General features: G+C 38.6%; 2 protein-coding genes and 1 non-coding gene across 5 annotated transcripts; 2 read left to right on the top strand and 1 right to left on the bottom strand.

Moving 5' to 3' along the window:
- Positions 1–4159: 4159 nt before the first annotated feature.
- On the bottom strand, positions 4160–6309 carry ACTRT3 (actin related protein T3). The gene is made up of 2 exons (XM_029939931.1): positions 6005–6309; positions 4160–5264 (listed from the first exon to the last, which is right to left on the bottom strand). The coding sequence occupies exons 1-2, from the start codon at positions 6205–6207 to the stop codon at positions 4346–4348; spliced, it is 1122 nt and encodes a 373-aa protein (XP_029795791.1). The 5' UTR covers positions 6208–6309; the 3' UTR covers positions 4160–4345.
- Positions 6310–7981: 1672 nt separating this feature from the next.
- TRNAV-AAC lies at positions 7982–8054 on the top strand. The gene has a single exon. It is a non-coding gene; the product is annotated as a tRNA-Val (tRNA).
- A 1161-nt stretch (positions 8055–9215) lies between these two features.
- On the top strand, positions 9216–25019 carry MYNN (myoneurin). Of its 3 annotated transcripts, XR_003908769.1 has the most exons (9): positions 9217–9641; positions 10482–10778; positions 14847–15640; positions 16628–16787; positions 18553–18731; positions 19591–19674; positions 20676–20762; positions 22395–22715; positions 24310–25019. XR_003908769.1 is itself a non-coding variant. In XM_029939917.1 (8 exons), the coding sequence occupies exons 2-8, from the start codon at positions 10513–10515 to the stop codon at positions 22655–22657; spliced, it is 1833 nt and encodes a 610-aa protein (XP_029795777.1). In that variant the 5' UTR covers positions 9218–9641; positions 10482–10512; the 3' UTR covers positions 22658–23403. The 3 variants fall into 3 exon arrangements, 2 of the variants coding, with proteins under 2 accessions (XP_029795778.1, XP_029795777.1); XM_029939917.1 differs by lacking the exon at positions 24310–25019 and having other exon boundaries at positions 9218–9641; positions 22395–23403; XM_029939918.1 differs by lacking the exons at positions 19591–19674; positions 24310–25019 and having other exon boundaries at positions 9216–9641; positions 22395–23403.
- Positions 25020–27748: the final 2729 nt, after the last annotated feature.

Genomic DNA, 27748 nt, shown 5'->3' with positions numbered 1-27748 from the left:
ACTTAATACTTTGCATCCACAGGCAGAGGCAAAGAAAACTAATAAGCTAGCACCGTTAAGGAACACAATTTTCACTGTTTTGACATCACACTAGTTCTAATTAACAAATACTTACGAAATATTTAACAATCCCGCACTCGATGGAGGGGACTGGCTGTGAGATCTCCTTTCGTAAAGGCAAAACCTCAACAAAATCTGCAGATCAGTTAATACATGAGGTACAAATGGGCAACAAAACCAGAAACGGGGTTAGGACAAAAACCCTACGAAAGAATGGCTCGCTGGCTGCTTGGCTCACTGCCCATTCACCTGAGCCAATTTCATAAATGTTCTGCACGCATTCTTCTGCTAATCTGCACGCAGCGAAGGTATGGCGATCCACAGTCCCACCACTGATGGTGAAGGGAGGCCAACGCGCACAAAGAGTCCCCCCGCCCCCACCCCTTCCCTCGGGAAAGCGAATGCGGGCCTCAGCAGGCTACGCGTGTCTGAGCCCAGTCCCAGGTGCAAGTCCCACAGCTCAGGGAAGCGCACCGCGCGCGGGGACCTGCTCCATTTCTCTCCCTGCGGCCAGAGCCTCGCCCTTGGCCCCCAGTGACCCGCGGCTGACAGAGCCCAACTCTTCGCGACGGCAATGGGTGCCTCCGGAGAAGCCCCGGGCCGACCGCGGCCTCCAGGCAGGACGCGGGGGCTAAGCAAGGCGAGCCACCGCAGAGTCCCGGGAGGGGCGAGCAAGCCAGCAGCTGACATTTTTTTTGTTTGTTCCAAACTGGACGGTGGACGGCAGTAGGCCAAGGCTTTTCCGCCCGCTGAAAGTCAGCTAAAAAAACAGCGTGCGGGAAGCAAAAGCGCGGCGCCTACGCCCTTCTCAGTTAGGGTTAGACAAGATCTGACCGCTACCCCTCCCAGGCCCACCCTCCGCAACCCGAGGTGCAAACCGCCGCGGCTCCCTATAAAGAGAGCGGCCGCCGCACGCGCCGATTGGCTAAAGCCCGCCGTCGCGGTTCTCGCGAGATCCGCCCTCACCTCTTTTTTATTTTTTTCGGGGGGGTGGGGAGGGAGTTCTATTTCCGGCCAAGAGGACAGTCGCGTCCCTCCCCCACATTCCCTAAGGAGAGCGTTAGGGCTTTTCCGACCTACTTTGAAAGTAAAAACTAACTTCCCCTACTGCGCAGCTGCGTTTTCCATGCCTTAAGGACCGGGCTCAGTGCGCTCCATCACCTTAAAGAAATGAAGTTCACAAAAATTTTAGGGCCAGGAAATAGGACAGTGATTCTCAACTCTAATCACATTTGTCCGAGACTTTTAAGAAAATAGATTCCTGGACAGCCTTGGCAAAACCGGAATGTTGGCTGGGCTCCTTGGACTGCCTTGGAGTTCCTGCCCTGCTCCCTTCTCCTTAGAAGGCCTCTCTGCAACTTCTCCTTGAATATAGGATGGGTTTTATTAAGTATAACTAAGTTTTATTAACTAAGAGTAAGATTCTTAATCTTAACATTCAAGATGTGAATCTACTTCTTATTAGGAAAGAAACACTTTTCAGTCATTGACTTTGCTTTAATGTATGTCGTGATTAGGTTAAAAATCCACCATAAATTGTAGAGTTTCTGCAATGGTATGATACTGTTGTACATATAACTGGCTGATCCTAATTATAGAATTCGTGTTCAGTTGGGTGCATTCTGTGGAGTTGTCGCTATTGACACCTCAATCTGAAAGAAAGGTAAAATGTTAGAGGGGTTGGTTTCTATCAGGGAAAATATAAACTTGATTTTCCATTTGATTATTCCTGGATTATTTAAAAAGGATCATCTGTGATCCTGTTAGAGGCTTGAGTCAGTTCAGAATATTCCAGGTTGGTTGTTGGGTTAACTATCTGAGACCACGGGTGAGGATTGTTTGCCTGCCTAATGTAGCAATCAAGCTACGTTGGAATTACTTTAACCTTAAATTTCTTAACCTGTTTAAAGCTCAATTTCTTAATTTGTAAAATGGAAATAATATTTGTCTTGCCCATCACTCTGGGATGTTGAAGTTTTCATGGGGTTTTTTTTGTTTGTTTATTTTTGAGAGAGAAACAGAAAGGGGTAGAGGTAAAGAAGGAGAATCCCAAGCAGACTCTATGGAACCCAACTGTGGGCTCAAACCCAGGGACTGTGAGATCATGACCTGAGCTGAAGCCAGGAGTCTGACACTTAACCAACTGAGCCACCCAGGCTCCCCTGGGACATTAAAGTTTAAATAAGATAAATGGATAGCCCTATTTTCTTCTAGAAAAGTTTCAGAATTCTGAAGAATGAGTTCATGCTCTCTACAGTGCTTGTGAATCTGGTGAGTGCAGAATCAACTGTTCACACTGCCCTCAGATAATCATTTTTACACGGTATCCAAGCTAGTTTTTCTTACAGTCACTAAAGAGGGAGAGAAGTACCTAGGAATGAAATGCACCTCTTCACAAATGCTTGATTCAGGCCAACTTCTACCTGTGCAATGTGCCCATGATTTTTTACACCTTGGAGTCTTTGCCCTAATGTTCCCTCTGCTAAGAATTTTCTTCTGGTCAATTCTCTCTATTTACATACCTACTGTGAGTGCACCATAGAGCATCAGGGAGGGGATAGAGCTGAAAAGGGAAATCCCACAATCCCTATCTTCTAAGAATATATTTAGTGTGGGGAAAGACAAGCAAACTAAAAGATAAGACTGCATAAATTAAGTGGTCAATAGAAGAACAAACAACAATGTGTTGGAGGATTCAATGAATTTTGACTGCATGGAGGAAGTCGCATCTAATTCTATAACAAAAAATAACAGATTTCATTGTATTTTAAAAGTAGGAGCACCTGGTGGCTCAGACGGTTGGGTGTCTGACTTTGGCTAAGATCATGAGCTCATAGTTCATGGGTTTGAGCCCACATCAGGGTCTGTGCTGACAGTTTAGAGCTTGAAGGCTGATTCGCCTCCCTCTCTCTGCCCCTCCTCCACTTGTACTCAGTCTCTCTCTCTCAAAAATAAGCATTATATATATGTATCTTTACGGACTTTATCCCATTTGAACTTTCCAATGACTCTGTGAGAGACCAGGATTAGCAGCCCCACTTTAAGGATGAGGAAATTGATCTTCAAGATGTTCATGGAGCTGGTAGGTGGTAGAGTCTAGACCTAAATCCACATATGCTGCCCCTCAATTTTGAGGAATGAGCATTGCATTAGGTTTAAATTCCAGCTGTCTTTCAACTCTAGCCCCAAAGCCAAATCTACCAGAAAGTCTTCCGTAAGACCTAAAAGGTATTTTCCTCCCTATGAACCACAGACCATTTTATATTTAAGAACACCAAATCACTTTCTATCTAGTGTTATAATTAAGGCATAAATCTCACCTCTTATATTAGACTGCTGGCTTCTTAAGGACAGAATCTTACTCTTGATTTAGTATTCATTGCACTTAACACAGTGCTTTGCACAGAGCAGATACGAAATACTGCCATCATTTTCAGGAACCCAGATCAGTTCAGACCCTTCCCCCGTCATATCTAATTAGATATGAAGACTTGTCAATTTTTTGTAATTTCTTCTTTTGAATTCCTATTGTCTGTAATCTTGAGTCTTATGACTTGACTACTTTTTATCTAAACTAATAACTGGTTAACTGATCACCAAAATCCAGGGCCTTCCCAGCCCAATTTATCCTCCAAACCACTGCCACATTCATCTTAACTTAAGTTCCTATGTTTCCTGCTTTACATTCCCTAATTGTTCCCCTTTGCCTGTAGGACATATAACACAAAGCCTTCCATTTCAGTCCTCGGCCTTAATTTACCTTCCTAGTCCTTGCTCTTAGTCTGCTCCATATGAGCTCTTTATTTCAATAAAAATGGTCTACCACACATACCTTGAATATGCTTTGTTTATTCTCATCTCTAGCCCCTTGGTCATTTCCATTATGCTTTTCTGGATATCTGCTCTCTTCCTTCTCTTTCATCACACAGCCGTCCTAAGGCCACCCCATCCATACACCTGCAATGAAATATCTTTTCTCCTGGAAACCTTCTTTCAATAAACCTCAACAAACTTAAATCTCTATCACTCATTTGGCACACATGTTGTACTACAAATTGCTCTTTTTCCAAGGGAAAGATGAGATCTCCAAGGTCAAGAATAATGTTTCCTCTAGCATTTAATTTGGTTCTACTCAAGAAACATGTTGTTTGCTTCACCCATCACAGAAATGCAAGAGACATGGACATTCCAACAACAAATACTTTCTGTTCTCCCAGATACATATAATATTCAAAGTTTTGTCACATATACTCAAAACATTTTTTTCTAACCATTTTATCTGTATTCAGAAACATCTTTGATGTACTATGTTGGGTCCAACTTCATTAAATTCTGCCTTAGTGACCCACATGTCCTGGAAAGCAGACAGGGATGCAAGAATAGAGCCTCCCATCCACACTGATAGTTTCCTTTCTGGGGGAACTGTAACTTGCACAGGTGTATTGGCAGGTACCATATTTGCTACACCTTTAATTAGCCGCTTGTCTAAACCAGGGAAAGAGGTTGATCCTCCAGCAAGGAAAATATTGGAGAAAAATGAATTCCTCAGATCTGTATCGCATTTCATTATGCTGCTGAAACACAACTTATCGATGCCAGGGCTCTCAAGATTCATAAGACGTGGAGAGAAGAGGGCCTCTGGACAATGAAAGAGTTGGTCATGGAGCTTGAGCATCTTCCCATCAGGTAGTTGGTAAACTTTCTCTATAGAATCGCGTTTCTTGGCCATTTCCTCTTCGTAGTTCATTACCACGTAACAAGACGTTTCCTTAATGTCTACAACAATCTTTCTGTCTGCGGTGCTAAGCAGCATGATGCCACGTTCCTTCAATAGCATCATGAGGTAGTTGGTGAGGTCAAGGCCTGCCAGAGCTAGCTGCTGGACACCGTGAGGCAGACAGTACCCCTCAAAGATGGGCACACACTGGGTAACCCCAGCACCTGAATTCAGCACAAAACCAGTTGTGAAGCCAGAAGCAAAGAGAGCCAGCACCCCATGAATGGACATATAAAAGGCAGGAACCTCCAGATGCTCGAAAAACACTTCAGTGGTCTGTTGTCGGTTGGCCAGTGGGTTCAGTGCTGGCTCCGAAATCAACACTGGGCCATCACTGGCCTTTAGCTTCAGGTTATGATCATAGATGTGTTTCCACATGACCTCCATGTCCCCCCAGGAAGTAATGAGACCACGCTCCACTGGGTAGCTATAGGAAAAGCAATAAGATAAATGTCAGATTTCTTTTTAATGGCAGCTTTTAATTTTTTCCAGCATCTACTCTCTTCAAACCTGGGCTAATCCCCATATTTATTAACAGTACCCTTTGTGGGCAGTGACTGTCACAGCCAGTCAGCGAAAGGTAATTGGCAGCAATACCACCCCCCCCCCCCCCCCCCACCCCCGGCTTTGGAAGATAAGGAATCTTAAAAAAAAAAAAGAAAAAAAAAGGGAAGTCTTTGGGCGCCTGAGTGGCTGAGTCAGTTCAGCATCTGACTCTTGATCTCTGCTCAGGTCAGGAACTCCCAGTTGGTGGAATCAAGTCCCAGGCTCTATGCAGAGCCTGCCTGGAATTCTCTCTCTCCCTCTCTCTCAAAATAAATAAACTTAAAAAAAAAAAGTTTAAAAAATTAGGAAATCTTTACATAATAGTACAGTTTTAATATCAATTAATTGGAGAAAATAACCCACAAGGAGAAAGTGACATCCTTAAGAAAACCTGTATATTATGAAGGGTAACTTTATACATTTGAATACATTTGTTTAGATACCGAGAGCCAGTAATGTTCACCCTTTTGATGTCTGGTACCCTCTGAAATTTGTGGCCTGCACCAGCAGGTTAAAAATTTCCTGTTCCTGTCTTCCTTATCCTCTCACCCTTATGCCCCTCATCTAGACTCTCCCTCTTTCCTCTCCACTAGAGTCCTGAGCGCTGGGAGAAGACAGTACCTGATAGACAGAGAGTTTCTCCGTTCCTGCGCTTGGTCGCCTACATACATTTCCAGCCCGCCCTCCGGCACACGGCCATGTCCTTTGACCCGGCCGACAATATTCGGGTAGACAAACTGGGGCTCCCGCGACCCAGCTAGGCCCGCCTTGATCACTCCTGAGCCGTTGTCGATCACAACTGGTAGCTGGTAGTAGTAGCTCATGCCGCTGCCGCCTACCGTCGCCTGACCGGTCAGGCCGGCCACACTGGTTGCGGGCTGCGCTGCGGGGGGTGGGGCAGGGGCGCAGAAAGTGCGCAGTGCAGACCCTAGGCAGCATCGAAAGGCCCACGGCCTGGAACGTCACGTCACAGAGGCCATGGGCTGGCCACAGGACCTGCGCCTGGCAGGTGCGCCCCGGAGAGCCCAGACCCATTGACCCTCCAAAGTACTGCCCTACAATTGCATCTCACAGGGGCTGAGTCACTTGCCAGCCCCTGTAATCCCCGGATACGATTATCAGGAAAACTCAGCCTTCTTCCCTAATGATACAAATCTAACCCTTCGCAAATGGCTTTCCCTAATAACCTTGATGAATCATAAAAAGTTTTCTTTTCCAAAGCCTTTGAATTCTGGTTAATAAGTGTCTGTCCATGGGCATGTGGAAAGCTCTAGAATGTGCCCTTGAACCTAGAAAAAGGTGGAGAGATTTGACTGGAGAAAGTTGTTGCAGAAGAAGCCCGGTATGTGCTTCTGAAACCCTTGTCACCTTCTGAAAAGACAAAGAATGCTAGAATTTAATGTGGGTTTTATATAGTTTTAATTATTGTTTCTATACACCTGGCAAATACTTTGTTGGGCTTCTTTCCTGTAGTTTCTAAGCAAAATGTAGTCAAAACCAAAATGGTAGAAGCTCACTTGTTTGGATTGATTGATTTTTAGCAATCTCATCCGGTTATCCCCCATGTGATAGGAAGGTCATTCCTATTTCCTAAAAAATACAGGTCATGGTCTCTCAGTTTCCTGAGTTAGAGCCCCACAGGGGGCTTTGCACTGACCATGCAGAGTCTGCTTAAGACTCTCTTGGGGCGCCTGGGTGGCTCAGTCGGTTAAGCGGCCAGCTAAGCAGCTGGCTTCAGCTCAGGTCATGATCTCACGGTTTGTGGGTTCAAGCTCCTCATCGGGCTTTGTGCTGACCGCTAACTCAGAGCCTGGAGCCGGTTTTGGATTTTGTGTCTCCCTCTCTCTCTGACCCTCCCCTGCTCACGCTTTCTGTCTCTCAAAAAAAAAAAAAAAAGATTCTCTCTTTGCCTCTCCACCACTCTTTTGTCCCTGTCTCTCTCAAAATAAAAACTTTTAAAAAGATTTGAATTTTAGGCATAAAGATGTGTCTGCCTTTTTGCAAGAAAAGTGATATTCCTAAGGTTTAAAATATTTAAGTACATTGGTGCCAAAAGTGGATCTTTGGTGTCTGATTTTTTACCCCCTCAATTTTAAAAACACCTCAGCAAGTTCGAACCTTTGGTTGGTCTTTGAAAGCAGGGGCGGAAATTCAAAAGCTATTTACTTGCCTCTTCACCACAGGCTGAAAGGGTCGCCTAACAGCGGAGGCACTTGGTGCTGCAAGCCTCTGCAAGAGGAGAGAGGCCACGGAAGCCCGCACGACACCCTGTGCCTTCTTAGCAATGCCTCTCCAGCAAAGGATACGAAATGAAACATTTCTTTCTCCCAGAAAATGTGTACCCAAAGGAAGGACAAGGAGTAAGCGCTTGGTTTCTGCAGCGGTACCTAGGAGTCTGGGGGGAAAAAAAAAAAAAGTGCATGCAAATTCCAACTTTCAAAATAGTTTAAGCACTATACAATTAGACATATAGTTATTTTCCTTTTCTGGTTGTTTTAGCTTTGTTCTTGCTAAAAGCTACTTTAATATTTAAATGCCTGTGAACTTCACATTACTACTTCCATATGGAAGACTTTCTGAGCCAGAGCAACCAGCTGAGTTTCCGTAGTGTAGTGGTTATCACGTTCGCCTAACACGCGAAAGGTCCCCGGTTCGAAACCGGGCGGAAACAGCTTCGCTTTCTTTTCCTTTCTGTCTTTTGCTAAAGAGCCACGAGTTTTCAGCAATTATCCTAGACTTTTAAAAGACAATCTTAATAGCAACCTGCTGAACAGTGGGAATTTAAGCTTTCACCCTGGTTATCTTATTCAGGTGATGTTTTTACTGACAGCTTGCCATGTGGAAGTACTTCAAAATTAAAAAAAAAATTCAAATCACAACCTACTACTGAAAAATATAATGTACAGCCTAGAAAAGGAGCTCAAACACAGCGTAAAAACCATTAGCCAAGTTCCCTTCTAAGCACCCTTTTGTATTTCAAGTCATGTGGTTTTCCATTAGTTTCCCCCTTCAGACTGCAAATTCCTCTCCTTGCCAGGCCATGTTTAACTCTTATTTTATACATACTTAGTGTCGTGCTTAACACCTGGTAGAGACCCATATTTCTGAATAAATTACCAAAAAATGTTTCAACAAAATATAAAAGTGGACTCATAAACATGTACTCTAGACCCAGCCTCAACTTTTCCCCTTATGGTAGTGGCTTTATTCACTAATATGATTCTTACCGACCAGAAAAAAGAAGTTAAAGAGCACACAGTGTGGTGGAACAAAAATCTCAGAAGAAACGGGTAAATTCCAGTTGAGATTTTCTTTTAAAATGAAGTCAGAAGTCAATACTCTATGGTCCTGACACAGCTTTAACAAGAAAAAAAATGTAGTTCTGGTTTTCTGAGAATTATGATATCTGGGGGGAATTCACCTTAAAATATCAACACGACTTATCTGTTTCTGTGCCTTTTGTATGTTACGCTGATAACTGTCATCCTTTTCCTTCTGTGTACAAAATCTGAATTCGATGTAAATCACGTTGTTAAATGTTTCTGGTTCAAACGCAGTACCTTTTCCGGTATTAAGCCCACCTTCCAGAAATACTGCGCGTGCCCAGCGTGCCCTACTGCTTTGCCTGCTTTCGTGCATCTCACTTTTAACACCAGGTAAGGATATTCTGGGAACTAAGCTAATGCAAACACAATCCCGGGGTCCCAAGAGCTTTCGGGTATATAAACTAAAAAGGGGTGATCAGTCTCAGTCCTCCCTATGCCAGGAGCCTAACTACAGAAAGCAGCTGTTCCCACTCTCCGGGTCCCGAGGAAGGAGAGGATGATGGGAGAAACCAAGAAACTACAAGCCCCAGGATGCAGTGCGCAATCTGGCTCCTGGAACGAGGACCTCCGTGCGGTGCTGCCCGGCCTTGGCCCTGAACGCGAGATGTTGACTGTCGTTCGACCAAAATGTTCAGAATGAGGAAGCCAAGCGAGGCGCTATGAATGACCCCTTAAGTCCCGTATCCATGACGTTCGCGGTTTCGCAGAGACCCTGGTATGCAGGGGAGTGGAATCTCTATGGGCCAGCACGATACGTGCTCGCTGACAACGGACCTCCACGGTCCCAGAGCCTCCAGCGTTTCCTCGGGACGCCGGGGTCGGACGTGATGTCGCCGTAGAGGAAAAAGGAAGAGGCGGAGCGGGGCGCGGTGACGTCCTTCCAAGATGGCGGAGAGAGCGTGAAGAAACTGTTGCCCCTTGCCTTGCACTAGGTGAGTTCTTTCTTCACGCCCCAGCTTGCCAATCCTGCTCTCTCCGGACGCGGGGTCAGGAGTGGGCAAACTTCTTGGAGTTCGAATTCAGGTCGACGCGAACATATTGATGTGGAAAGCTTGGGCGAGGTAGCCCCGGTGTTGGCTTTGGCCACAACCTCTGCTGTGGGACCTCGCGGTAGTAGTGGGAGCTGGGCGAAGGGCAGTGCTACAGAAGCCAGGAGAGACTGGCTATGGTTGTCACTCTCCGTTGCCGTCGGGAGCAGAGAAGGGGGTAGAGAGAGGGTGTGGCCTCCTCCGGGCGAGTGACGGCACCTTGACAACTCTGGCTCTGCTCATTCTCCGCTTCCTGGACACCCGCCCCGTTTTTTAAGCAACTGTGTGCACCACGACAAACTATTAAGTTGCGGTGATTTGAGAGCAGTTTTAAAGAACTCATACTGTGTTTTCCTCCTCCATCTGTCCAAAGGAGTCATTTCTTAGTGGTTTGTTCATCCCCCCCCCCACATATGCATGCGTACTGAGCTTGAAAGTTTGAAGGTTCATCTGCTTGCAAAAGCGTGAAATCTTGCGATGCTTTTTTTTAAGTTTGTGGAAGTGTTTTCACGCATCGCCATTTATTGTTGTGTCCAAAGGATTGTGTTAGTTAGCCAAAGATTCTTAACCTTTAGCATTTTAAATTAATCTGTTTGATAAGAATTTTCTGTGGGGATGAATGAGGACTGACTTTATTCTTGTTCGTGTTATGTCCTATGTCCCTTCTCCCCTTATCAATTGCTTGGGTGAAATGTTTAATGAAAACTTAGGGTTACTGACTTACCATTTCTTTTTGTTTTTTAGAACAAGGGTAAAATTCCATTCTGATATCAAAATGCAGTATTCGCACCACTGTGAGCACCTTTTAGAGAGACTGAACAAACAGCGGGAAGCAGGTTTTCTTTGTGACTGCACCGTAGTGATTGGGGAATTCCAGTTTAAAGCTCATAGGAATGTGCTTGCCTCATTTAGTGAGTATTTTGGTGCGATCTACAGAAGCACTTCTGAGAACAATGTCTTCCTTGATCAGAGTCAAGTGAAGGCTGATGGATTTCAGAAGCTGTTGGAGTTTATATACACAGGAACTTTAAATCTTGACAGGTAAAGTACACATTCTATTTTCACTTATAAAAGCTAGTCAACAGTCTTTAGAGCTAATGTATGTTTGTAGCTTTTCCATTCAGTCCCTTAACTTCATATATTGCTGTGCACAGTGCAGTTGTTTTTAGTAAAGATGTCAGTATTACTGATTTGGGATGAACAGACTACATATCTTAAGCCCCAAGCACAGATGTTAATTATATTAGAGCCTTTTTTCTGAGATGTTTATCTACTGAAGCAAAGCCTGCTGTTTCAGTTATAGAAACGTGAAGATCATACTTAATGGATTCAAGGTGATTTCCAGTTTCCTTGGTCTTCATGTTCCTCTGATCTCCCTCACTCTGTCCCCTGCCACTTAAGGTACTTGAGGTAGTAGGGGAGTGTAGCTGAAGAAGGATGATCCTCTGTGTTCACTTAATGTATTCCTGTTTGTAATCATAGATAACAATGTGCAGGGCCTCTTCCTGATCTTGATTCAAGAAAATAATTTCCTTGGAGTGTAAATGACAGTGATTCCTGTTACCTCTGTAAAGCTATTAGTACTAATGCTTACACCAGATCCAAGGTGTTAGAACGCTTCTCTGAAATGCTTAACGGTGTCACTCCACTAACAGGAATTCTGAGGAATTATTAAATTCTGAGGAATTTAATAATGCAGGCACTGTGTGTTTCCCATGCCTAGTGAACTATATAATTTAATACTCATGAGTTTACTAGTTGTGGAGGGGAAGAAAGAGGGGATAAAAGGAAAATAAACCAGTCAAATTATTCCTGTCGTCTTTCCTCCATCTCTTATGGAAATGTGAATGACTAGATCATAATCTGACATAAAAAGGGATGGGCTTTAGAATTAGATCTAGCCTGTCAGTCACTGTGTCTCTGAACGAGATGCAACCTCTGAGGGCCTCAGTTTCCCCATCTGTAAAAATGAGATGGTAGTAACCCCCTTGGTATTCCTGTGAAGATCAAGGATTTACTTGAAGGCCCACCTCCCAGGGAACATTAGTTTCATTTATTTTCTCTCTTCTACTCTCTCTCCCCATTTTTTGGAGAAAAATTCGGAAAAAACAAAAAGGAAACACCTGAAATTCTGCAATCCACTGATAACTATTAACATTTTGATAAAAAAATTTTTTTGTTCTTTTCCAGATGATCTCTCTATATATGTGCACAGAGACATTAAGCAGAATCTTTCTGTTTTACATTGCAACTTACTGTGTAAATATACTTCTTTAATAAGCTAGAGTCAAGATTTTCCTTAATTCTTTTGGGGATTATTTTTACATTTTAACTTAATGAGACCTTTGAGTCAGTTTTGCAGGGGTTGATTAAAGGGATAGACCAGTGTCGGATTAATCTACATGACAAATTATTTAAATTTACTGAATAGTTGACTCTACAGGTGCCTCTTGTCTAAACCTTTAGAACATGTATGCAAAATAACCACAAAACTAGTGAAGTTTGGTTGATCTTCAATTTAGTGGTTTCCCTTTCTCAATTAACTTTTCCAGAACAAACTTGAATTGATTTGAACCCACTGAAGAGCAGCTTGCTTTGAGCCTTCATGCAAAGAATTAGTGTGAAAAAGAGCCAGCTTTTTGTTTAATCTTTTTTGATACATATCTTTTCTGGGAACTAGTTGTTTGAGCCCAGCCATAGATGTGAGAAGGCTTACATCAAAAGTAGAAAGGTTTTACAATTTCGTGATTAAACTTAATGAAGGAAGCAAAATAATAGAGAATTAAGTGGATTCAGGAGCCAGGTTACCTTGGTCATATCTTATTTCTTAACACTCTATGATCTTGGACAAATTATTTACTGTCTTTGGACATCTGAGCCTTCATTTGTATGTAAAATGGATTATTACAGATTGCATAGACCTGTCCTGAGGATTAAATGAACTATTCATGTAAAACATTTAGCCATAAGCCCGGCAGTATGTAATTAAGTAACTTTCAGTGACTGTTCAAAAGATGAAAGCAAGTTTGCAAGCACTGTAACTTCATGCTTGTAAACAAAAGCAGATTAGTTATTGATGTAAATGAATGCTGATTGGTTCTCTTAACTGTAACTGAGATTACAGTTTGTCTATGAAATAGAGGAATAATTGTATGAAATACTGTGTCAGTACTGAACAATTAGTGTACCTCCCAGTGCTAGTTTGTATTGGTCTTAAAGACTCCCAGGCCTTGTTATGTTTGGTTGTTCGTTGTATGGAGCACTAGACACAATTATAGTTTGAGACCTAAGTATAATAAGTGGTAAATTTGGTTTCATTCTAGTGGTGTCTCTCACTTATTGTAATTTCATAATAACTGTGTAACAAAATTACTAAAAATGTTTAAGGACAAAGGCAACATTTTTAGAAAGTGATAATGCTACTGTATATATGCAAAAAATATTTTGTATAGAAAAAGAACAAGATTGTGTTTATATTTGGGGCATTTGTGCTATATCTTTGCAAATACAGAATTAACTTCGTTACAAAGATCATTCGTTATATATTCCACAGTTATAGCCACGGGACATAAGAAATCTTTAATATTTTCTTATCTTGCGGAAAGACTCCATTTGCAAATAGATTATATTCTTAAAATTTATTTATACTATGTTTAGGAACTTGAGGTATATTTTCCCAGAGAATAAAATGTTCTCTAAACTTGTGAATAGGTTTCCAAACTGTCTATAAATATACTTGATATATAATGAGCTGAGAAAATGATTATGGTATAATAAAAGGCAATTTTTTAAAAAGCCAATGTACTAAATTAAAAGAGAGAAAGCGTACAGGTGGCACTTGAAGTTTTCATCAGATGATGAGAAAATGGATAGAGATCTGTAAATACTGTAGTATACTTTCAAAGACCTGAGTGGTTCATAATGCTAGTTAATGTTTAATTTCATTTCAAATTTTACTCCTTTCTTAAAAGAAATAAAAATGTATTAATAGCACTGTAATTACATTATCAGCTATGATTAAAACCTTTTTCTGGCTCATACATATAATTTGGTGGGAAAAGGGAAAAGAGATTTTTAAAATTTTTCTGAAGAGTTAAGTAATATTTGGGGGAAATGGCAGGAAGATTACTTGAAGGGTGTTTGTGTGTGTGTATCCATCCTCAGATAATTATAAAAGGGTCCTATTTTCGTGTTAATACCAACTCAACTCTCAGATTTTCTGGCTAAGGAGAGCAAAGTGCCCAAAGGTGCTGACTTACCCTAATTAATTCACCTAGTAATGCCAGAGCCAGTGCTAGAGTAATCAAACAAATTCTCACTGTATTGTAACCTTTTGGATGGCAGGGACTCGTTCTTATTTCTTACTATCCTCTTCGGTACCACACATGGTAGATGTTCAGGAAGCACTGGCCAGGGTGTTGAACAGGGTGAACTTAAGTCTTTCTATATAGTTCTAACAATGACAGACTCTCCAGGTAGGAGGCGTTGAGTATCACACGCAGGTGGGAGGGTTGGTAGAGCTTTCTAAACCCTTGTTCCTTCCAAGTGTAATCAATAAACCAGCAGCATTGCCATCACCAGCAACTGTGTTAGAAACACAGACCCTTAGGCCCGGTCACAGATCTACTGAATCTGAATCCTCATTTAACAAGGGTGACTCGAGAAGCACTGTTTAAGTCCCTCACAGGGGAGCAGAGGATGATAACAGGAAACAATTTTTTAGACTCATGCTATTGACAATCTAGAAAAGATGGTTGCTATCTGAATAGGCCTCAGCATGAATGAGAGGAGGCAATAAGTTGTCAACAGCTACTTCTGTGTTCCAAGTGTTTTTTAAAACAGAAATTTTAACATTTTTTAAAGTGGTGCATTTGTAGTTATGAATAACCATTATTTTTTACTTTTTCAAGTTCTGTAAAATGAGATTTTTGCTTAAACATTATTCTGAATGAATGAATGAATTTCTGTAAATTTATTCTTTTAGTTCTGTCCTTTTCATGATTCTGCTTCATTAGGTCTTTAAAAGACATTGAAATGTATGTGCAGCTCTGTTTCACAAATAGTTTTTCTTTGTTCAGAATATTGTCATTTAGCCTTGTTTCCTTACAGTTGGAATGTTAAAGAAATTCATCAGGCTGCTGATTATCTCAAAGTGGAAGAGGTGGTCACTAAATGTAAAATAAAGATGGAAGATTTTGCTTTTATTGCTAATCCCTCTTCTACAGAGATATCTAGTATTACTGGAAACATTGAATTGAATCAACAGACTTGTCTCCTTACTCTACGAGATTATAACAGTCGGGAAAAATCAGAAGTGTCTACAGATTTAGTTCAGGCAAATTCTAAACAAGGGGCTTTAGCAAAGAAGTCATCTCAAACTAAAAAGAAGAAGAAGGCCTTCAACTCCCAGAAAACAGGACAGAATAAAACAGTGCAATATCCCAGTGACATTTTAGAGAATGCATCTGTCGAATTATTCTTAGATGCAAATAAATTGTCTAGCCCTGTAGTAGAACAAGTTGCACAAAGAAATGATAATTCAGAACTTGAGTTGACATCAGTCGTGGAAAATACTTTTCCAGCACAAGATATTGTGCAAACTGTTACAGTGAAACGGAAGCGTGGAAAATCACAGCCAAACTGTGCTCTGAAAGAACATTCTATGTCCAATATAGCCAGTGTCAAGAATTCTTATGAGCCGGAGAGCTCTGGGGAAGAGCTGGATCAGAGGTATTCCAAGGCCAAGCCAATGTGTAACACGTGTGGGAAAGTGTTTTCGGAAGCCAGCAGCTTGAGAAGGCACATGAGAATACATAAAGGAGTTAAACCTTATGTCTGCCACTTGTGTGGAAAGGCATTTACCCAGTGTAACCAGCTGAAAACGCATGTAAGAACTCATACAGGTAAGACTGGTTTGCGGGAGATACAGTTGCTTTTATACTGTGACTGAAATAATATTTTTGTACAGTACATATTAACATACAGTGTTGACTGTGACCAACATTTGGTATATACTTGTATTCACAAAAGTAGCATGTTAGACTGTTGAAAATTTCTTTGTAATTGTGACCAAGTATTTAATGGCTGTTTTGTTTTATTGCAGCTGATATTCTGAAGTCCTAATGCATGAGCTGTTTATACCATTTTTCTTCATAGTTAAAATAAACTTGATTCTAGTTTGCTAAGTAGTTAACAGAAACAAAGACTAAGAGAACTGATAAAGGGGAAAAGTAATTACAACTCCGGAAGTTCTCAGATTTTGCCAATACATCTCACCTCCTGCCTCCGAGATTTTGTCAACTTCTGAACACGTTTCCTAGAATTACATATACATTCATTCTTCAGCCTCTGCATTTACCTTTGTTTGGTGCACTTAGATTTGTGCTTTTTAAGATGCAATATGTATTTCTCTCATTGATCATCTTTTTACTATTAAGAACTAAGAAACACTGATTTCTTTTACTAAAAATTTTTTTAATGTTTTTTTTTTGTTTTTGGTTTTTTTTTTGAGAGAGAGAGACAGCGCAAGCAGGGGAGGGTCAGAGAGAGAGGGAGACACAGAATTCGAAGCAGGCTCCAGGCTCTTAGTTAGCTGTCAGGACAGAGCCCCATGTGGGGCTCGAACCCACGAACTGTGAGATTATGACCTGAGCTGAAGCCGGAGGCTTAACCGACTGAGCCACCCAGGCGCCCCTGATTTCTTTTAATTCTATCAATGTTTTTGATAGTTGATCTGGAAGAAAGATCCTATTTGCTTTATTTCTTCTAGCAGTTAACAATTTCTGAATACTGAAAATAGTACTGTTGATGAACTCTTTTGAAAGTCTGTGTGGCTTAAGCAACTAAAACATCTCCTTTTAAATATAAATTTTATTTGCTTGTTCTTTTAGGTGAGAAGCCATATAAGTGTGAATTGTGTGATAAAGGATTTGCTCAGAAATGCCAGCTAGTCTTCCATAGTCGTATGCATCATGGTGAGGAAAAACCTTATAAATGTGATGTATGCAATTTACAATTTGCAACCTCTAGCAATCTCAAGATTCATGCAAGGTAAAAAATCAAAACAATAAGTTGTTTGATCTTTGACGCTGACATTCACCTTAGTCTTGTGAATAGACTCCTGTATTTGTATTTGGGACAGTAGAGTTCTAATTATGGTTCCACCATTAAAAGTTCTTGGCATAGTGAAGGAACCAGAAGGAAGCCATGGTGGCTGGAGGGGAATAAGTGAGGGAGAGAAATAAGATCAGAATGAGAAATAGGTGGTATGATCTTGCTTGCATTTTAAGGGTAGCTTTGGCTGCTGTATTGGAAAATGATTGTAAGATTGCAAGAATGGAAGCAAAATTACCAGTTAAGAAGCTATAGATAAAACCCAAGAGAATGACAATGATTTGGGCCAGGGTGGTAACAGTGAAAGAGGTAAGTAGTAGTGACGTTCTGGATATAGTTTTAAAGTATTTTTTAAAATTTTGCTGCAGATTGGATGTGGGGTATGAAAGAAGAGTAGAATCAAAGATTCTGAGATTTATAGCCTAAGCACCTGAAAAGATGGAATTACCATGAACTGAAATGGAAAAGAGCTGTGGATAGAGCAGTTTAAGAGGGGGTATAGGCATTTAGAGCAGAGATCTCAACATGTTAAATTTGAGCCAAGTATTAAACATCTGAATGATGTACAATAAGTTGGTTATGTAAGTTTGTAGTTCAAGGGACTAGTTTGAGCAGAAGATATACATTTGGGAGTCTTCAGCTTACACATAATATTTAAAGCACACTGAATAAAGTCACCAAGAGAATGAATGTGGATAGAGAAACAGTCAAAAGGACTAAGTCATGAGGTACTCTAATCTTAAAACTTCTGGGAGATAGTCAAGAACCAGCAGAGGTGACTAGGAAGGAGCAGCCAATATAGAAGGAAAACCAATTAGTCAACAGTCCTGGAATCCAAGTAAAGGAAATTATTCCAGAAGGGAGCGATCAGTTGTATCAAATTTGGTGATAGGTAAAAGACAGACTTGACTGTTGGATTTAGCAAAGTGAGAGGTCAGCAATGCTCTTGACAAAAGCAATGTTAGTTGCGACTAGTAGAGAAACGTTAAAGTAGAACAGTTGGAGACTCAAATCTTTGATAAAGAGGAGCCGAGAAATGGAGGAGAAAGAGAGGCGAAGATCTTTTTTTTTTTTTTTAAAGCTCCGAGACATTATATTTGTATGCTGCAATACAATGGATGGGGAAAAGGAATGGTGGAGGAAATTATAGGAGTGGGATCATTGAGTAGGCAAAGGGATCATATCTTAAGTATGCAAATGGGAGTATTTGGATTCAAATGAATTGTTGCCTTCATGTTAGAGTTAATAAGAAGATCAGCAGATACACAGTTACAGATGCTTATAGATGGAGGGTTGAGATGGTGGAAATTTTCTTCTGATTGCTTAAGTTCTTCTCAGTAAAACAGGAAGCAAGGACATCAGCTAAGGATGAGGATGGGTGAGGAGTTGCTTCAGGTTTAAGGAAAAAGTTTTGATGAACACGCGAAAATAATTGCCCATGGTATAGAGAGACACTTGACAACCATATAAAGATGATGGCAAAAAAATTTTTTAACTGATCTTAGAACTAATGTTTTGATAACAGCTGAAACATTTATTTTTGACTTGTATACATTGACACTGTTGATTTTTAAATACATATTCTTGGCCTGTTAATATGAAATAAAATACTACATGAAAAATTACATAAAATTGCTTATTATATAGCTTGGACCCAAATTGTTTTACTTACCACCGTATAACTTTATTTATTTACTAATAGGAAGCATAGTGGAGAGAAGCCATATGTCTGTGATAGGTGTGGACAGAGATTTGCTCAAGCCAGCACGTTGACCTATCATGTTCGTCGGCACACTGGAGAAAAGCCGTATGTGTGTGATACTTGTGGGAAGGCATTTGCTGTCTCTAGTTCTCTTATCACTCATTCTCGAAAACATACAGGTAAGAATTTGATAGATGTTTAAAATAAGGAAAGTTGTAAAATGAAAGGGAAATCAAGCCCTTACAGAAAGTAGATTATAGATTTTGTATTGTATATTGTTGTGTGTGTGCTTCTGTGTTTTTGGTTTTCACATAAATATTAGCTATAAAAGCAGACTTATTTTCTAGAATTGTACACAGTGGATGGAGTTTTTTTTATTATGTAACTATATACATTAAAAGCCAGGTAATTTTGACAATATATAAACTTGAGTTGAAATGTATTTTATGATCTTAGAAAAACCCCTTAGCCTCTTGTTTCACTTCCCTTGGATAAAACTGTAGAATGAAATTAAGGGGTGAAGGTGGATTTAGGCAGAACATTGATTTTTATGACTTTTTAGGACTTTTCCTACGCAGACATTCTGAGATTCACAAACAGCTACTTCAAGTGCAAAATATCAGTTTTGAAGTATGTTGTACTCAAAAATTTTCAGTTTTAATAGGGTACCTTTTAAAATAGATTTTTCCTAAATAATCTTACTCCTCTTAATAATATAGTAGATAGCAAGAATTAAAGTAATGGATTGATGAATTTTTAATCATATGTTTGTAATCATAAAAATTGAACTTCTTGCCCAACTCTAGTCTTCTAGAAGGTGTTTGCAGAAATAAAGTTTTATTCTATGAAAAGCATCAGGTTACATGAATAATGTAAAATAATTTCTAATCTTCTAAGTTGGATCACACTGAAGATACCTCTACAACATAAAGAGGTTTTAATTCAATATTTTAGAACAGGTTACTTTAGATTATTGTAATTGATAAAATATTTTATTGGTATAGTACACCACTTCGCTATCTTTTATTTTCCATCTAGGTGAAAAACCATACATATGTGGTATTTGTGGGAAAAGTTTTATTTCCTCAGGAGAGCTCAACAAACACTTTCGATCCCATACAGGTCTGTGTTTAGGGAGAACGTATTATTTTTTGTTCTCTCTAATTTCTTTTTCTGTAAACCTTGACTTTTAAACCATTATGGACTATATGGTATCTAGTTGTACTCTACCTATAGCAATATTTTAATGTATAACTATCAACTTTCTATTTGCTTTGTTTCTTTAGTTATTTGGCGTAGTTTTAATTAAATTTGGTCTAGAATTGTATAGATTTTCTAAAAAATATGCCAGATAATAATTTTTAGATGATTTAGGTTAAATTGCAAAGATGTACCAAAAAATGAAAAGGAATAGATAATACCAAGATAATAACAGATTTTCTTATCAAATAGTGTTCAGTAAGCAAGTTTTTAGAACGAATGTTAGAACTGACATGTTTCTTGGAAGAGTATTATGTAGTATGAAGAAAATTTGGAACAAAAGAATCAGGGAAATGCCACTTTGAAAATGTACTCTTCTGACCTTTTCATTTTAAAAATTATTTCTCATTATTCCTATCTAGAATACTATGAGCACCTAGTAGACATTTAATTAGTTTATTGGCAACTTCTCTATTCTAAGGCTCCTTAGTTTACAAAGCATTGAACAGTTCTTATTCAAAGGAATTATAATTTTATAGCATTTTATTATGTCACTGTTTTTAAAGGATTTTCTCATTTGTAGACTATCAGAAAGCAGAAACTGTATTTACACATTTTTTCCCCAGCTGTTCCTCTTAGGGTCTGGCATGTAACTGGCACTCACTAACTGTCTCATAGAAGTAAGAGTAAGTTACATTTCTGTTAATAAAATGGCTCCATTTTCCCAGAAATGGAGATGTTTAGTGTAAAGGAGTGCCTAGTGTGTAAAGAAGTTTTTGTTTCACTATATTATAACCAAGTGGTTGAAATGGTAATTTGGAACTAAATTTAAACAGTACAGTAATGTCTATATTTCATTCATAAACATAGATATTTTTGTCTTAGCTTCGAAAGTACTGAGTTTAAACTTTTTAACTTTTCAGGAGAAAGGCCATTTATCTGCGAATTATGTGGAAATTCCTACACAGATATTAAAAATTTAAAGAAGCACAAGACAAAAGTCCATTCTGGTAAATGTTTACGTTTTTTTTTTTTAATTTAGTTCTCTCATATTGGTGCTACTCCTAAAATGTTGAGATGCACATTATAACAGTTTAAATTAGATGTATATTTTTAAAAAGTAGACAAATACATATTACAAAGGTAGCTAACTAAGTTCACTAGAAATTTCTTTCTATATTGACCTTCTAATAAACACTCCTTGAAATAGTCCCTCTTTTAAAAACCTGATTTATGAAGATTCAAGAAAGAAAGAATATATAAACAAAATATGTATCACTATTCCCCATACTGGAGTCTGGCTTACCTGGGGATTACTATAGTTATGTGATGAAGAGGGCATCATGAACACATGAATCCGGAAACATATAAGAAGATAAGGAAGTGGGTAGCCCCAAATTGTTAGGTAAAAATGAAAAGTCAGACTACAAAATTTTAAGTCCATTGCTTAACGTGAATCTTTGAAAAAGTTTTACTATGTTTGTCCTGATTAGAAACAAAATCCTAGGCTTCTTCAGTGTATAGACATGTTAACAAGTCTTTAATAGTAAATAGCAATATCATAAGGATTAAGGCAGTAACGTATGAAAACTGTAGTGTCATTAATTCAACAAACATTAAATGCCTCTGCCTCTAAACATAACTCTAAACATAACTGCAGTATATATGTAGTTTAAAAAGGCACAGTCTCAATTCTCAAGGAGTTTACAATCTGGTGTAGGAGATCAGAAATCTAAATATATAACTGACTACAAGACAAAAATGTAGGGTCCAGTAGAGACAAATGCTAAAGAAGAGATTAAGTCTTTTTGAGGTGAGTATTGGAAAATCTTACTTAATTCTAGGAAACCTGAAGGAAAGAGAGGAGTTCAGAGAAGGGAGATGGGAAAAGGAGGGTTTGTCCCAGGCAGAGAGAGTGTTGTAAAGGGAGTCACCGGGACAAGGATGTGCAGGTTGTATTGGCCGATTGAACTGAAGAGTATTTTGGCAAGAACAGAGAATTCTACTTTTATGAGAGCAAATATGCAGTTTTATCTAATGAAACAGATTGAAATCGTGTAAATACTTTGAAATGGCAGAATCATGGTAAAGCTTGTGGAAAATTTGAAGGCAAAAGCGTATCATAATCAGTGTGATAATTATGCCCTTAAGTACAGCAGAATTTCTCACTTGTGAAAAATATACAAAAGTTCCATATCTCTGAACTTGAATTCAGAGAATAGTATTCGTTAATACGTTCAGGGAACAAAGCTGTTATGTGTATAGCACTATTATTAAGTACTTTGAAGGAATTCGAGTATAACTTGACATTTACCCTAAAGGATTTTACAGTCTCTGAGAATAGAGGGCATACCAAAGCAGAATGTTCTTTAGCAATAAGAGATGTCACAAGGTAGATAACAGCTCACCCTAGTCTAGAACAGTTAAATCCCTCTTAAGTGCAAGTTGGTGCTTGAACCTAAGCTTGAGGCCCATATTGGATTTGTGTAAATGATGAGGGTAAATCAGTATAAGAGAAACAGCATGAGTAAAGCTGTGGAGGTTGGAATGCAAGTTCTGGGAATGGTAAGCAGATTTAGTCTATCTAAGAGTTTTTGTTTTGTTTTCAAGGATAGCATAAATTTCTTTGTCTTCTATTTCAGGTGCAGATAAACTTCTAGATTCTAGTATAGAGGATCATCCATTGAGTGAACAAGATTCCGTACAAAAAAGTCCTTTATCAGAAACACTGGATGTGAAGCCCTCTGATATGACTTTACCACTCTCTCTTCCTCTTGGAACTGAGGACCACCACATCCTTCTGCCTGTCACAGATAATCAGTCTCCCACATCAGATACGTTACTGAGATCAGCTGTGAATGGGTATTCAGAACCACAGTTGATTTTTTTACAGCAATTATACTGACTTTGTGAGGAATATGGAATTGCTAAGACGTCTCTGGTAGTAAACATAAACATCTCTGGTAAGGTGCATACATTCATATTAAATTACCATTCATTTGAGTTGTGACCTTTATTTTTCATTCACTGAAGTAAACGCCTGATGCCATGTCATAACTGCAATGCTTGTTTTGATTTTTGGCTTCTGTGCCTAGATTATAAACATGACATGTTAAGAAGTGAAGTATACTGTAGTAGCACTATTTCGGATGGTTGAGTTTTTTCTCTTAGAGCTGCCTTAATTCATTTTTATTTTGCATTTTAAATTGCTTTTCATTTATTAAAGTGGAATTTATATGAGTCAGTTTTGACCTGTGGCATTTTTTAGTTTTTTCCCCTCAAAATTTAAGCAAAATCTTTCAAAGTATCAGGCAAATAATGTTGCTGTTACTAAGCCTCATAGACCAGTACATAAACTATGAGGGAAAAGTAAATTTTCATTCTTGTTTAAAAGAACTTAGGTAATGAATAAGAACTATGCTCTTTATTAATATATTCCATTGGAGGTAACTTTTCTAATGACACAAAAAGAAGTTTTTCTTAAAAGCTAGAAAACTATATATACATTTTTGTTCATTTAGAACTCAGTATTCTGGGAGAAAAACAGTCATGAGTACTTTTGAGTTTTCTGGGTCTACTTTGTTTGCAAAATGGGTTTTAAATACATCATTTGATATTTTTATCTTAATAAAGACAGTTTCAAAATTTGAATCAGGTTATGTTTTAATAGGTTTCTAGGTTACTGGAGATGAGGAAAATATAATGAGTTTTGAAGATTTTTGATAAGCCTCTCCTATATCTGTTACGCGCTTTTTAAAATACTAAGTTCTAAAAAGAATTTTTAAATACAAACTTAATGCATACTCTAAATCACTTGGCTTCTCAATTGACACTTTGTAATTACATAAAGAATTAAGAAATTAACTTCATTTATCAGTGAACATTTAACTTATTAGAGAGCCCATTTTCTAAATATTTTATATTTTTCTTTAAGTTTTGAGTTTTAAAATTTTATGAATTAAACAACATTTGATTGTTGTCAGACTTCCTACAGTAGTCTGTCTTCTTCTTACTGAATGTAAAAAATTCAGTATCATTCTGCTATTTACTTCCCCATGCCACTTTTCCCATATAATTCATTTCTATTACTGCCTGATCTTTGGACATTAAATTACCAGTTCCACAGAGTCAATTCCTATGCTCCTAATCAAACATTATGGTGACATTATTTCTGCCATGCATTAGTTGTGGCTTGTTTTCTGTAATAAAGTTAATATGGGTTTTTTTTTCAGTATTGATTTCTTTAATTGTATTTTCTCTGGCATCCTGAGCGGAGGAACCAATTAGAAAAGGCTGTAGTGAGACTACTTAATTCTTGTACACTGTAGAGATGGCCACCATTTCACAGCACACTCAGCATTTTCCCAGTAGCTTGCCACTAGTTGGAGTGACTGAACAGAGTTTGAAATAGTGCCTTTGTGTAATCTACATCAGACTTAGGGTTTAATTATTTATTTAAGAAATTTAATTATGCCTGTGTATTAATATGCTGGGTTTAAATATGATTTACAGAGTTATAAAATGTTCACCTAATCTATTCTGGCTTAAATTTAATAGGAATTTATTGGAATGTGAAGAAATTAAAGAAAATTAAAAGACTCAGCCTCTTTAAGAAGTCTGCTGAAATGGAGAGGTTATATTTAATTCATATCTTCATTAATCCAAGCATCTAAAGAATATCATTTCAAAAACTGCTACAGTGATGTCAAAATTTTATGTGAGCTGTAGTTACCAAATTTCTTCTAATAATGGTGGTAATTAGCATTTTATATAGATTAGTCTTCAAATTTATTAATATTATTGGATTGGGATGGCTAAGGTTGATTTACTGTGCTTTTTCTCCATCACATTATCTGCTTCGTAGCAAAGTACTTTTATTATTTTAAATTGACATGGCTCTCCCAGAGTGACATGTGAGAAATCTTGAAGGCTGAGGTCCCTGTCTTGTCTTTCTTCTCATAATGCTGTACTTTTCTTCATCATAATATGCTTATATTTCAGTTGTATTTGGTGTCATTCTAACAGTCATAATTTTAATTAAGTCCAGTTATAAATATATTTGTTACAATGCAATTTGGGAAAGGTCTGTTTTTAATTAAATATTACTACATTTTTGAAAGTCTGTTTAGGATGTTGAAGATCTCACTTGAGAAATTATTTTCTAAAATAATTTTGTATGTTAGATTATTCCTACTGTATTGTTAGATTTTAGACTTTTTAAAAGGAAACCATAGATTATATATAAATGATTTTTTGCTGTTTTTAAATGGTATTTGTTTTATGTTTAATTTCATAGGATGATTTTGATAGACAAATTTTAGGAAAAAATCTTTTAAATGGTTCTAACCTTGTATTGCAAAAGTAGTTTAGAGTTTCTGTATGTTTCAGTTCTACAGAAATTGAGTGAGAGTAGTTGAAATGTACATGTATAAAAACAATGTACATGTACTTGTTTTTAAAAATATCCTAGAATAATAGTTCTAACATTTGATGCATATTAGAAACATTTTAAAAATAACACTAGCGAAGCCCCACTTCACCTTAGGCCTACTGAGTCATACAATCTCTGGGACATACAGAGCTGGAAAAGCCCCATAGGCGATTTCAATATAACCAGACACTGAGAACTAATATCCTAAATGTTTCTTGGTGTTCTTTTGGAAGGCATTTAAAAATGAAACTCTTGATGCAATTCTCCACCTTGTACTCAGTTTTGAGTCTTTAGAACTTCATTAGATAGAAATACCACTAAGTAAAAAGAAATTGTATTTCAATGTGATTTTTGTATATTCTACATTTTTACTCATTATTTATGGACAACATGGAGATTTAGTTATTGGAGCATTAGTTTCTTGAGACAATGGTCTAGTTACTCTTTTGTCCTCTGCAAACCCTGCCTCCATTCATTTAAGAGAAATTTAGGGGGCATGTGGGTGTGACTCAGGGGGTTAGGTATCTGACTCGATTTTGGCTCAGATCACAATCTCCTGGTGATCAGATTGAGTGCTGTGTAGGGCTCTGTGCTGGGCACGGAGCCTGCTTAAGGTTCTCCCTCTCCCTCTTCCTCTGCCCCTTCACTGCACATGTCCTTGTGTGTGCACTTTCTCAAAAAAGAGAGGTTTGGTTTATTTGTTTAAGGAATTAGAGAATTATCAATGTAAACATAATAACCATCCAGAAATAGGGTATTTAATATCAAGAAGACTACACTAAAATAAACACCATGGATGTAAATAAATATTCGAATTAAATGTCTGGCCAGTATTTCAAATGCTAGAAAATTGTTGAAATCAGAATACATAAACCTATCAAAATAAACACCACCCTCAGTCAAATGGGAAGGAAAAGCCTGAATGTAACTGGCATTAAACAAGACAGAATGTCAAGTGTTACAGGGAAAGGCAAGAAAGAAAATATTGAGCACGCAACCAGAGTTGAATGGACAGAAAAGGGGCCATTACTCCTATGGATAGGCAAACAAGAAGAAACGGATGATAGGAAGGAATGTGCACGCAGCCAACTGAAATAGGCAGAATGAAGAAAGTATGAAACAGGAGATAGGAGTGAAAGACCTGTCCAGCGCTGTGCCTGTACCATCTTACATGAAGTAGTCTTCAGTCCTCTGCCTGTGCTGAGGAGTAGGATTGGACAGCCAGGTTTAGAACCCATGATCTCACACACCCAAGCACGGTTGACTGCTGAAGGGCAGGGATTAGAGAGGCACATTTATAACACATGATTCCGTACTATGTCCACAGCTTACCAGGGAGAAACAATTCTTAGGCCTGACTGAGCAATTAGAGTCTCAAGAATTTGAGCTATGAAATTCAGAGACTGTTAGGTTTTGGTAGACATGTGAGTGAAAAGATTATTTAGAACTGGCCCAGAGTCAGTGAAGCAAGCCAAAGTCTAAAGAAAATTATGAATAAGCAGACAAAACTGATCCAGAGTGAAGCAAGGGAATGAGGTAGGTTCACAGAGCTAGCCACGGATTCCCTGTGAGAGAGAGAGAGAGAGGAGGCCTGGGTTTCTGGCTTTGCAGTTCCAGTCTTTAGGTGGCACAGCGCTGTGCTTTGTTTCCTTATCCCTGGGTGCCAGTGATTTTTTTTTCCTGTTAGATCCTTATGCTAAATCCTTTTCTTAAACAGCCATGAATTAGTTTCCTTTCCTTGCAGTTAGCTCCAACTTAGACACCCACGTTTTGATTCTTAATGACTGGGAAGATGGTGATCCCATTAACTGTGATAGGGAAGATAAGGAAGAGGCTTATGAAAGAGAAGACTTTATTTCAGATGCACTGAGTTTGATGATAAAACAGCCATGTGAAAATATCTAGCAGTAGTTGGAGTCTTAAACCCATGAGAAGTTAGAGCTAAAGATACAGATCTTGATAATTACAGTGATAGAAATGAGTAAGGCAGCCCTAGGAGATGGTAAAGAGAAAAAGAGGGAGGGAGGATAGGAAAGAAGGAAGGAAAGGAGATAAAAAGGAAGAAAATCAGGGTGGGGCAAGTTTCACAAAGACAAAAGTGGTTTTATACTGGTCATATTAAGTAGGGTGTGAATCAAAGACAGCTTTGGATTGGGTAATTGGAGCATGATGATCCTTTGAGAAGGCAGTTATACATAATGTAGGTGGATATGGTTTGAGTAGTAGTTAAGACACTGAATACTACTATTTAGCTTAAAAAGCAGAGTGTAGAGCAAGATCATTTTTTGTCAAATATGTAAGAAAAACCAAATTTTTTGTTTTCAAATTTGAAACATTGCAAAATGAAAAGCATAATATGATTTGTAACACCATAATCAGAGGCTGTATTTGAGCCTGATTTTAAAGGATAAGAGAAAAAATAGAAGGAAACCTACATATGGTCACTGATTTACTCATTATGGTTCAGATCTGCAGAGGAAGGAGAGTTTTCCAACAGAATGTGCATGTGTTTACTCTGGAGCTCCCACCCAGTGCGGGGGTCTGGAGAAAAATGAACCTTTAGTC

The sequence above is a fragment of the Suricata suricatta genome, chromosome 5, assembly GCF_006229205.1.
Source record: "Suricata suricatta isolate VVHF042 chromosome 5, meerkat_22Aug2017_6uvM2_HiC, whole genome shotgun sequence".
Lineage (NCBI taxonomy): Eukaryota > Metazoa > Chordata > Mammalia > Carnivora > Herpestidae > Suricata > Suricata suricatta.
The sequence above is the reverse complement of the archived record's forward strand: the minus strand, read 5'-3'. Positions and strand labels throughout refer to the sequence as shown.

Excerpts from the sequence above, each read along its gene's own strand:
- ACTRT3 (XM_029939931.1), bottom strand. The coding sequence starts at position 6,207 with ATGAGCTACTACTACCAGCTACCAGTTGTGATCGACAACGGCTCAGGA. Across the intron at positions 5,265-6,004 it reads AGAAACTCTCTGTCTATCAG|CTACCCAGTGGAGCGTGGTC; the intron begins GTACTGTCTTCT and ends CTTTTCCTATAG.
- MYNN (XM_029939917.1), top strand. The coding sequence starts at position 10,513 with ATGCAGTATTCGCACCACTGTGAGCACCTTTTAGAGAGACTGAACAAA. Across the intron at positions 15,641-16,627 it reads GCATGTAAGAACTCATACAG|GTGAGAAGCCATATAAGTGT; the intron begins GTAAGACTGGTT and ends TTGTTCTTTTAG. Across the intron at positions 16,788-18,552 it reads AATCTCAAGATTCATGCAAG|GAAGCATAGTGGAGAGAAGC; the intron begins GTAAAAAATCAA and ends ATTTACTAATAG.